General features: G+C 33.7%; 1 protein-coding gene across 3 annotated transcripts; it reads right to left on the reverse strand.

The window, feature by feature from the left end:
* Positions 1–7,591: 7,591 nt before the first annotated feature.
* LOC136235799 (uncharacterized protein At1g76660) lies at positions 7,592–11,543 on the reverse strand. 3 transcript variants are annotated; one of them, XM_066025832.1, is made up of 5 exons: positions 11,243–11,541; positions 11,001–11,170; positions 9,917–10,284; positions 8,347–9,511; positions 7,592–8,100 (listed from the first exon to the last, which is right to left on the reverse strand). In XM_066025832.1, the coding sequence occupies exons 4-5, from the start codon at positions 9,371–9,373 to the stop codon at positions 7,904–7,906; spliced, it is 1,224 nt and encodes a 407-aa protein (XP_065881904.1). In that variant the 5' UTR covers positions 9,374–9,511; positions 9,917–10,284; positions 11,001–11,170; positions 11,243–11,541; the 3' UTR covers positions 7,592–7,903. The 3 variants fall into 3 exon arrangements, with proteins under 3 accessions (XP_065881904.1, XP_065881903.1, XP_065881902.1); XM_066025831.1 differs by having other exon boundaries at positions 9,900–10,284; XM_066025830.1 differs by lacking the exon at positions 9,917–10,284 and having other exon boundaries at positions 11,243–11,543.
* Between the last annotated feature and the right edge of the window lie 798 nt (positions 11,544–12,341).

Below are 12,341 nucleotides of genomic sequence, written 5' to 3' on the forward strand. Positions count from 1 at the left end.
TCACCCGTTTTTTGCGTTTTTTTTATACTGAATCTTCCACAACATGAGCTACAAATGTAAGTATAAGAGATTGATTTTGCGTTTTTGTTGAGTTATGTTTGGGTACTATTTTATTTCTCTGCCCTCTGTTTATTTTTTATTTTTACAATTCTAACACTAAAAATGGATTCAAGAGGTTGTTTTACCTATAGGTATGGTGGATTTCTCTTGCATGCAAGAGTTTTGAATGGTGACCGGAGCTACATCAGAAAATGTACACCATGCTTTTCAGATGTACGAGTCGATCGACGACAAGCTTCTTTCTAGTGTTGAATGATTTTGGTGATTTTGTTAATGGCCTAGTGATTTACAACATAAGACATTATTTGTGAATATACGATCTTATTTTAGAACACATACTATAAAACTTAAAGCGAACTATAAAATATAGAAGATATACTCTAAGATAGTTATGTTAAGTATGACGTTTTAAATAATATTATATATATTTTACGTTTTTTTATGAGAGTGTTCTCACAAAAAAGTGTTCTCATATAGGGATATGCATTCACCTAATCCCTCGTATATATAAATCATTGTTACATTTACATGAATATATATTTATTTAATATCTAATATTCAATACAAATGTACATACATTATAGTTTGTAACTTGATATATAGGTTTAATATATCAGTTGTCTCCTGAACTTATTCAAAAAGTTTGATTAGCCTTCTCAACTTACTTGAAATGTAATAATTAAGTCCATAAATCTATAAAAGGCATAAAAGTGTAAAAAATAGAAAGTTAATTTGTTTTAAAAGATTTAGGTGTGAATCAGACCTTTATTGTTTAAGTTTTGATTTTTTTTAGATATAAACAAATTTCACTTTAAATAAGTTCAGAGGGCTAATGGATCACAATGAGCAAGTTCAGGAGGCTAATGGATCATAACGAGCAAGTTCAGGAGTCTAATAGATCACTTTAAACGAATCCAGGTGGACAATAGGTTATTTTAAGCAAATTGAGAGGGGTAACGAACACGTTATAAGTTTATAACGCTAATCAAACTTTTAGATAAGTTCATGAGGCTGTTGATATATTAAGCCTATAATATAATATAATATATAATTATTTAAATTTATATTCTCAATTTAATCCGATTAAATTGAATTTCTATTCATAAAATTTAGTCTTTTTCTTTGTTTAATTAATTTCGGCTAGGTTGAACTTGAATTCAATCCAATTGAATTTCTCCGTTTGCCTAGGCCCACACATCATTGACTAATGTTCTTAGATTCAAGCAATCGTGTTAGACATGAATGCTAATACATTACCAGAAACCTTCTGTCCTTATCCAGTCTCTTCTGTGAGCGATCTTAATACGCCTATCTAGGGGATGGTGGATAGATCGAACATCCAGTTTGTCTTACCAATCATACATGGTTTTAGCTCACCTTTATGATAATCCAGCTCATACAGTAATCTCGTGTGTGCAACCTTCAAGCCTAACAGTAATCCTTTGCTGTAAGATATCAAGTCTAGCAAGAGGCACGGTTAATTCACCCTTATCTGTTGCTTAGACATTTCCTTGATCTTTAGTGAACTGATAAGATCGAAGAAGCAATTATACATTTCCTCATTCGGGTGTAGACACACGCTTCTCAGTCCTGCTAATCAAGTGGCTGATGATATAATCTTATATTAAGCAATCTCTCGTTTTGCTCATGGTTTCTAAGCATGGCGTACAATGCACCTAACTTAGCCCAAACTTGACACCTAGTTACAGGCCCGTTAGACGATATATCAAAGTACAATGTAAGCCATCTAGGCCCCATAGTGAATTTACTCTAAGGATTCAACTTAAAGTGTTACGCGAGAACCACCTATGACAATCCTAACCATGTGGTGTTTTCATGGATCAATCGAGAGCTTACTATTTCATAAACACGAAGGACCCTTATTTGATATCCAATGTCTATAACCGATTAAACACCATTACAATAAACACACATACTAGTTTTTAGTTAGCTATCGTTCTCATCATATTAGCAGACCAGGGTTATTCAGATTAGTATCATACTGCCTCACGGACTTGACCAGGTCATCAACCCATCAAACATAAACAAATCATTAATCTTGGACACTTCGTCAATTAGTTTGCACAAGTAAGTTGACTTAAAAGATTGTTTCTTTATAGTTAATATTCCCTTAGATATGACATCCTAGAACTAGGCACATGCCAACAACTTTTCATCAATCAAATTTTGAAAATTGTTCCTTTGTAATATTTAGCATTCATCCCTTTCATTAATTTGGGGGGTTTTCAATCCTTCAAGTTTAACTTAAAAATATTTTTTTTTGTTTACTCTCAACCTCTCTCTGCATTATATACATTTTTAAGTTTACTATAAATTTAACATGAAAACAACCCCTCATAGAATAAATACAATCTAATTCTAAGGAATAAGAAGAATGATTTCTGTTGATTTGTCTTCTTCTTCATCATCACCTTGCAAATATGACTATATGAGTATATGATATCATAATTAACTATAATAAATTAAAAAATATAAAATAAGAAAAAAAAACAGACTTATATTATTCTTTCTCTTCATATATAGTGTCCCAATACTAAAAAGTAGACCAAAAAACAACATCGGTAATAGGAATAGCTAAGACATCGACAAACAAAACACGAAATTTTCTAAATTGATCCTTTTACCACTTTAAGACATCAAACTTATGTCCATCAATACAAGTGCATTTCGCAAGATACATGCATCAAGTTATGATTTTTTAGGCTCAATTATTTCTCCACTTATCACAACTTGTAAAACTCCCACTTATCACAACTTGTAAAACTCTAGACGCAAATGCCCTCCATTCTAGTAGCTTTGATATAGATTGTTTAGAAAAAGGGTATTTGTATATCTTCTAATTGATGTGATTCAATTTGTAATTCATCGTAGGAGTCAAGAATTCGTGAAATAAGGTGGCGATAAGTCTATGCCATTTCCAGGCGAACAAACTAATACATGGCAACCATTTGACGCTAGGCGTTGGGCTCTATTTGCTTAAGAATTAAGTTCGGATCTCGTAAAACTTCTCAAAAGAAAGGTAACAATGATACTCAGAACCCCGCCTTGAAATGTGCTTCGTAAATAATGAGCGTGTTTAAACCCACCCTGTTGCTTGCACGAACATTAAGCCCAAGTTATTCCAGCACATACGAGCCATCAAACTTATATATTATGACCATCAGGATACATCTTCAAGATTGAGAGTATGCATAACCTCACTAACAAGGTAGTATTTTCTTTAGAGGCGTAGGGTGTTTGTAATGCTCGAATCACACAACAAGAGAATCTTAAGGCTTCCCTTTTAGCCACAATTTAACATTTGCATCACTAAAGTCTTAAAAGACGATGAAGAACTAGGTACACCGCGCCATGATCGAAAAAAAATATCCTCTCGTATTGTTATATAGCCCTTTCCTTAATAAAAAGTAAAATCATAAAGGTAATTTCCTCTCCTTAATATTACATTATCTACTTTCTCTCTCTTATTCATCATTTTAACTTTACCATCATAATATGCATATAAATCCAACCCAGATCAACGGAGATCAAATAATTCTTCTCTACGTTCTCTCTCCTATTCATTATTTTAACTTCAGCATCGTAATATACATATAAATCCAACCTAGATCAACGAAGATCAAACAATTCTTAAATTTTCTTAAATGTAGACTGATAACATTACGTATAACATCCTAACACAATACAAATTCGGTATATTTATGTTTTTATTAGTAGGTTTTGATCAAGTTTGAGTATACTAGAATCGACTCCATACAAACTAAATGCTCATTTTATTCCTTTTATTGTTGAAACTAAAATCTAACAATAATAAACCAAATTAACAACTCAATAATCTACATAATATTAATCTACATATGAATACATAATAATACACCATCACCCCTAAGATTGTAGAACTCCTTATGCTCAATATTTTGTTCATGAAGTGACTCATATTAACTCTACGCATGAACTTAACTCACAAGCGTATTTATATTTATATTTAAAATCATTATAATCGAATTTATTTATAAACATTATAATTAAATTTGTTCATGAATTTATAATCCAATCTTTTTAAAATCGAATTTATTTATAAACATTATAATTAAATTTGTTCATGAATCTATAATCCAATCTTCTCACTATGTTCAAACTCTAACTCATTTATAAATAGAAACTGAACACGGTCAAATTTTCTGCTAGTGAGCCGCTAGACTCGTTTACAAAGCTACTAGTTACCATGTCATCTTTGTGTTAAATTTCAACTTTACAAGTTGATGAGAGTAAGAATAAAAAGAAATAAATCTAACAAGCAGAATACTAGTGGAGGATTTCCGGAAATATGAAAGAGGACGAACACACACAATTAAGCAAAACGATTGAATCTGTTATTGAGAAAAAATAATAATTTGTACAAGAAAAAATAAATCAAATGAATATGAATATGAAGGAAGAAGAAGAAGAATTAGGCTTAGCGCATCATAAGAGCGAACTCATTGAAGCAGATAAATCCATCACCGTTGAGATCGTAAGAACGAATCATCGCTTTACAATCATCAATGGACCTGAAATCACCGAGTCGCGCCAACATCCTTTTCAAGCTATTCGGACTTATGAATCCACACCCCGGCTCCGACTCATACATCTGAAAAGCCTGTTGTAATTCCTCCTTCTTCTCCTCCTCAGAAGCGGCTCCTTCCATTAATCTCTGAAAATCCTCAAAACCTAATAGACCATCCCGGTCTGAATCCGATAACCTCACAGCCGCCTCTGCATCCTCAATAGAAAGATCTGCTCCGCCTAGTGTTCTCAAGCAGCTCTGTAACTCAGATGCAGAGATCTTTCCGTCTTTGTTCTGATCGAAGTAATTGAACACCGTCTGAATCTCTCCCTCGCTCGAAGAAGGCCGTTGATCATGAATCGAGTGTGTTTCTGATGATTTCATCGTAATCCGAAGCTTAGTAGTTAGTTCGTATAAGATCTAGAGATTGAGATTGAATTTATATAGAGAAAAAGATGAATCTGCTGGTTGAATACGGTTATCTATAGGTATATATATATATATATATATATATAGAAAGACGTGGTAGGAAGGTATGATTAAAAAATTGACAGGAATTGAGAGGAAGAACACGGTTTAGGCAGCTGCCGGCCACTTGTGGATGTTGTGTCATTTTGGGGATTTTTCCGAGCGCGTCACGGAAGTTTCGTGGTGGTGGTGGGGGGCATTTTGGGAATATTCTGCGTCTGGTTGCAGAACAAAAGCTAAAAAACAAGTTATAGGATAGAATGTAGAGTCGATCACTGTCATGGAATGGTCAAGGGACTGATTCATCATCAGGTCGATAGGTAATGTCGTTTTAAATCATATTTAACACCTTCTTCAGATATTTTTGAAGGACTAATAAAAAATCTCTGGGCAACTGCCCTAAAAACGTTTTATATATCTCCGGAACCTTCTAAAATTCTATAGAAGAGCAAGGGGAGTTTGATATTTATCAAGATAAATGTTACAAATGGATAAAGATAAAGATAAAAAAAACGAGGATATAATAAAAATAATAAGATAATCAGAATTTATTCCAGGTTACGTATAGATAAGGATGTATAGATAAGGATAAAAAATGAGGATATAATAAAAATAAGATAGTTTAGAATTATTTTACTATATTATCTCTATTTAAATTATATAACATTGATTTGAAGAATAAAATTGATTTTTTTATTTAATTAATATTGTAGGAGTTCCGTTTCTTTTAACCGTCTTTTAGATACTTCATTCATTTTAATTAGTTTTTTCTCTAAATATAAGTTATTCTAGGATTCCAAAAACTTTTACGACGTGTTTGTTAGAAGGGATATAGGAGGTAGGATAGGGATAAAAAACACGAGATAAGTTATTCCGTGTTTGTTTGAGAGATAGAAGAGTGAGACAGATAAAGGATAAACTCCTACGATTTTAATAGGATAGAAAAGTCAACATTATCCCTCAAATTAATGTTATGTAATTTAAATAAGGTTAAAATAGTAAAATGTATTATTTTATTTCTATCCCTATCCCACGTACAAAGCATTGAATAATAATTCTCGACTATCAGATTTTTATTCTTATCCCAAACATTTATCCTTATCTCTATCCCAATAGAATAGTTTTTTGGTCAAAATATTAAGTTTTCTGTATTGATACATGTATTTTTTAATATTCCAAAAGATTTTTTTTTAATTAACTAATATATTTCTCAATTTGTGTGAAATATCCTAAAATGACTTATATAAGGGAACGAAGAGAGTATAAAATTTGAAAGATAAGAAGCTTATTCATTATTTATATTATTGCTCTATCTCTAAAACAAACATGGAATAATAACGAATTCTTTGATCTTTTATCCCTGTTCCACTTCATTTATCCTTCATACCATATCTTTCGAGAATTTTTACAGTGGACCGGGTACAATGAATCCAACCAATGAAAAAAAAGAATTATGCTACCTCATTGGAAGATAATTGGTGTAAGAAAAGAAAGTGCACAATTGTCATATTTCTATTAGTAAGGTTCATTGGACCGAAACCATAGTAGAATTTCACATGTCCTTTGTACCAAATGCCTAGAGAAGACTTGACAGATTGATATGTACACACTTTAGGATCCATCGAACTTTTTTTTTTTAACATCAATGACGTTTTTATTATGGGATAAGAAAAATGAGACAAATAATAAGTAAAAATGCAGCTTTAATGACTCAAATTACAATGTTCAGGTAATTTATCCTCCACTTATAGGTAAATTATATTTATAGTCCTTCAATTTTAAATTTACTTTAAAATGGAATATAAAAAGTTTCCTTTTACCAAACATAAAAATACCTTATAAAAATAAACTTCAATTTGGCTTCAATTAACTTCAAAAGTGAACATGGACTCCTTTTACCAACATAAAAGTCATCGTATAAAAATAAACAAATCTCAAAATAAAAATAAATAACCACATTTCTTATGTAATTATGTTTTCAATTTTACAAATCACCATTTTTTTTGAATTCTTTCTCTTTAATAAAAGACTTTTTTCCTAACCAAACAACACTTAGAATGATGTCAAAACCAAAAAAGTTAAAGAATCCAAGTTATTTGGAACATCATCTCCATCGATTCTATAATGGAGGATTACGCATGTTATCGGAGTTGTCAAATGTTTGAGCTTTTACTAACATAAAAGTCAAAATTCAAGGACTTTTATCAATAATGCCAAAATTGAAGGACCATGGGAGTAATTTGCCCTCCAACCATCTATTATCCTTGATCTGAATGCCGAAATTCATTTAACCACAATGAGACCTTTCCATACAAAAAGCGGTAAAGACTATGCTTACTTTGTTTTTTACAAAGTAAGCCTTACTTTGTGTGTTTTCATTATTGGATTAATTTTATATTCCATCATCTAATGGTGAAAACACACCAAGTAATGGTATTTTGTCAAAAACAAAGTAACCATAGAAGACACCTATACAAAAAGCTATTCTACATTGGATAATTAATACTATATGTATATATAATAATTAGATGCATCATATATATTTATATTTATATATTATATAACTTATATAGGAAGAAAGGAGGGAAGTTAGAAACACAGAGAATACACTCATGAAGGCAGGCCACACACCTGAAACAGCACAGCAGGAAAGGAGTAAAGACAGGAGGAGAATAGGTTAGATCATATGTGTTAGATCATCCACCTATCACAGCCAACTCCAAACATAAGAAAGAGTATGACACAAACTCACCCTGCAACTTAATACATCGGAACGAACAATTTTTTACCACTTTTTCCGTCTAATTTCTACACGAAATTTCCTTTGCGTTCTCTTAAGCTTCTTCCTCTCCTGTAGTCGATTTCTGCATCGGAGCACGATGATCCTAGATATTTCCTGTTCATTTTCGACGATGTCATCTTCGAGAAAATGTCATCTTCATCTGTCAATGCACCAGGTGTACTTGATCCGGACACGTCTACAGCCTGCCTCCTTGATTTAGGATCTGAGAAATTCAGGAAGGAAACACTGTTAACACTGATAACATAGCTCATGACATCAAAATATTCATGCCTGGACTCGAAAGAATAGAACACAACACTTTAATCCCGTAATTTCTCTAGATTTCGAGAGCTTTGTCACCAAATTTAACATTCTAAACAATTGCGGAGTAGAAGACATTTCTATAATGTGATCAAGGATTCATGTCACAACAAGTACAGCTTAATGTAGATGAAATAAGAAGCTTTACCTTCAGATCTATCACTTGAGATTGGCACATCACTGTATGCAGGATCTGGTTTCAGTTTAAGGGTTGGTAAGTTTGGATGTATTGTTTGTGCCTTTTGAATTTCATGCAACGATGAAGCAACGGTATCTTCAACAGGAGGTTTATTTGAAGCGAAAGGAGTCATGGTAAATGAATCATCCATTACATCAGAAATCTCTACATAATGTTGAGTAGTTATAATTTCATCAGCACTGAAACCAAAGGATGCTCTGTAAGCTTCTAATTCTTCCACGTCTTGCTTGGGACTTCTATTGTGCCTGCTTTGGTGGCCATTTCCACCAGTAGGATAAACATCTGAATCCTTGGAAACACTTAATCTTCCACCAGTTTGAGGAAATGGTGGATTATGGTCCAAATAGAATCGTGCAAATGTAGCAGGACAGAAGAAATTAGTATCTTGAGATCCCATGGAGGCACCAGTTGTGTCATGCCCAAACAGCCTGCCAGAATTACTCCTTGAATATTTCCCATTTTGGGGAGAAACAGAAGGATCCCATTGAAGGGGAAAGTCTCGTTCAGGAAAGGATGACGATAAACAATCAGCCGAGATCCTAGACTTTGGTGAAATAAGACTGCTGGCAGGACTTCCAGGATAAAGTGAATATGTTGCCTGAAGATCATTAGCAGAAATGTAATTGTTCTTTTCAGTGTTTTTGAGATTTGCAGAAGATGAAAGGAACTGAGCAAACGGAACGTCTGGGGAAGACGGTGTGGTAAGGTGAGCTAACTCTGGTGGCGGAGTAAGAGGAGCAGTAGATGGCTCGGTTGTGAAGGTTGAGAAAACAGGGGGAGAAACTAGTTGTGTTTCATGGGCATATGGTCCGGTGGCAAACATTGCGTTTGAAGGTCCACCAGGTGAGTTCGCAGATAGTGACAAAAAGCAACTAGGTGACTGAGCTGTGGAGGGTAGAGCAGAATTTGAAAAGGATGCTGGTGAAGAAGGTGGGGCTAGAAGTGATGGAGCTAGTGTTGTAGCTTGGTTTGGCATGCCACCAGCTTGAGGTCCATTTGGCTGCTGTGCGGTTGCATTACCCTCAGGAATCCGAGATGCAGGTACGATACGTTTTCCACCCTTCTGCGAACCAAAACAAGAAAATGCTCCCAAACATCCTCCCCATCTCTTTCGCTGCCAAAACAGTCAAGTGTTAACTTACCCAGATTGGCACAGAATTAAAGCATCACAGTTAATCTGATACTTAGCTATAAGCTGGCAATTCAGGATAACCTTTCTTAACCAAGTGAATATACGTCAAATTATCCACAAATGTCAGATTAGCCAGAATACATGGTGATAAAGCTACATATATGATATATCCATGCAGAAAGTAATTTGTGTGCATAAGGAGACAAATCCTGTAAAAATTGCACTCAAGCAATAGATACAAACACATACAGTTACAGACACAAATAGCAAGACCCAACATAATTCATTAGGAGGGTATTACAATATTAGATGCACATAGTCAAACATGTGTTGCTTGTATGCTACAGAAAAAAAGGTTTATGAATGTCACCAGTTAAATAGCATTACTTCATTCTGTATACTTGCTCGGAGTTGAAACCTTCTTAAGTGAACACATTAATTAAGGCCAGAGTAAACAGAAAAGATGGACTTTCCAAGCACACATCATCCGCGAATCCAATCAATAAATTTGTATATTATCCTAAAATGTGCCAGAATCTCCAATTAGGCAAGAGGAAGAAAAAGATTCGCCCACTAACTTCCAGGATTGGATTTCTCGAACTTTTTGAACCTTAGGATGTTAGAGCAGATATATTCTTTGAAAGATGCAAGAGCAGAGGTTTTTTTTCAGCAATTTTACAAAGAAAATAAGAAAATATTGATGGTACAGTTTTTGGCTGAAAGATGTAGCTTGGTCAATCCTCCATTTCAAATATCTGTGCATAAAAAGTGTCAGTATCGCACAGGAAGGGCATGTTTAATTATCTTCAAAAGACATTTTTATAAGCATATTGAATATACCACAATTTATTGAGATAGCAACAAGCAACTTGTTGAACATCTGCTCATAAATTAAATTTAAGATAATAATCTTAGTATATTATAAAATCCAAAACGCAAGTTCAGCTTAATCATTTGATGGAACGTTTCAAAGAGATGCTAATCTACATAATCTAGGCGGCACCCTTACGCAAGTAAATTGGAATAATTCTTCAGTAACAGGTCAATTCATGATGGAATCATCTCTGACTCCATCTATTTTCCCTATATATAACCAGTAGTTGCACCGTCAAAGACAACAAAATCACTCCCCATAACTCGGCGCCAGCTCAGCCGAACTAAATTGTTAGGATAAGAATTTCGAAATGGAGTTCGATAAATCAAAAAACTACTCTGTAAACAAATACACAATGCTGATTCTCAAAATTGGGGATAAAAAGTATAAAAACAAAAAAAACATAATTATCAGAAAGCGAAATTGAACGGTCGTAGTGCGTAATCAAAAGAAGAAAATGCTTATCAGATCTATGTGCAAATGGAAGTGAAGCGATCTGAAAATGGATAAGCCACAATACAAAGCAAACAAAAAAGGAAAACGAAAAGGCAAAAATAGATCCAGATCTGAGGTAGAAATTAAAGAGATGAGACATACCCGTTCCTGCTGAGGGAACCTATTCTGCTCAGAGCCCATTGACTTGCTGTGGAGAAAAAAGGAGTGTGCAGTAGCAGGAGTAGCAGTAGAAGTAAAAGGAGAAGTCAGAACAGAACCGAGAAGAAGAAGTTGATTAAGCCAGAGAGCTCACATTTGTTGATGAATTATGGCTGTGAAAAAGAGATTAGAGAGAAAATAATGGAGATTAACAAGAATTATTAGATATACGAAATCGCAAGAACCTGAATAGAAACAGTGTTAGTTTCTCTCTCTCTTCTTCTCCATGGACCCTGCTGAAGCAGAAGCTGACACCATGTAGATTTTTACTCGCAACAAAAAAAATTACTAGTATAAAAGAAGAGAAGAAGAAGAAGAGAAGAAACAACAACACACACACTGACACGCCATTAATACTGCGATTAGAGACACAGAAAGAAAGATTGAGAGCTTAATTAGCGATTAATTAATTTTTTTTAATTTAACATCAAATCGTTGGGAAATAAAAATTAAAAAAGACAAGGCAAGACAAAAAAAAAAAATAAAAGCGAAAAAATAAAAGCGAAAAAGCTTGATACTGAAAGAGAGATATGGACAGGTGACGCAATTTGTATGCTTTTGCTTTATAAGATTAAAATGCTAAGTTTTGTTATTAATTGTGATTAGATTAATCTAAATATCCATATTAGTAAAGTAAAGGATTAAAGAGAGAGCATTAAAGTTAGAGCAAGAGTGTGGGGTTTTTGGAATGGATGATGTTACTTAAATGTTACCTTTCACATGTTTATTTTTCTTAATCTTTTTTGGCTTAATACATTAAGCCGGAGAGGAATGACAACGGATATTGTACCTGCGGGTATCTGATACTATCCGACTCTAATGAGACTATCAATATCCTGTATAAAAAAATATGAGACGGATAGGGCTGTAAATGAACAGAGCCGCTCATGAGCGGCTCGGTGATCGGCTCGATAAAAGCTCGGCTCAACTCGGTTCGATTTGTAAACGAGTCGCTCGTGAACATGATTTACTGGCTCGGTTCGTAAACGAGCCAAGCTTGAGCAGGCCAAAGCTCGGTTCGAAAGTTCGCGAGCAGGCTCGATTAGAACATTTATGAACAAATTTTAGTTTCGTAGAAAACTATATAGTTTTGTGTTAGATCACAAATATCTAAACTTAATATTATTTCATTTGCTATTAGATGAGTTCGTACACAAACATAATAAATGAGTAATTGACGAAATATTTGTAAGCATTTTGTTTATATATTCACGAACTTTGCTTGTGAGTTTGTTTATGTACACAATTAAAGAGTTATTTGCGAGCAAACTTCACAAATATAAT

The sequence above is a fragment of the Euphorbia lathyris genome, chromosome 7 (assembly GCF_963576675.1).
Source record: "Euphorbia lathyris chromosome 7, ddEupLath1.1, whole genome shotgun sequence".
Classification (NCBI taxonomy): Eukaryota; Viridiplantae; Streptophyta; class Magnoliopsida; order Malpighiales; family Euphorbiaceae; genus Euphorbia; species Euphorbia lathyris.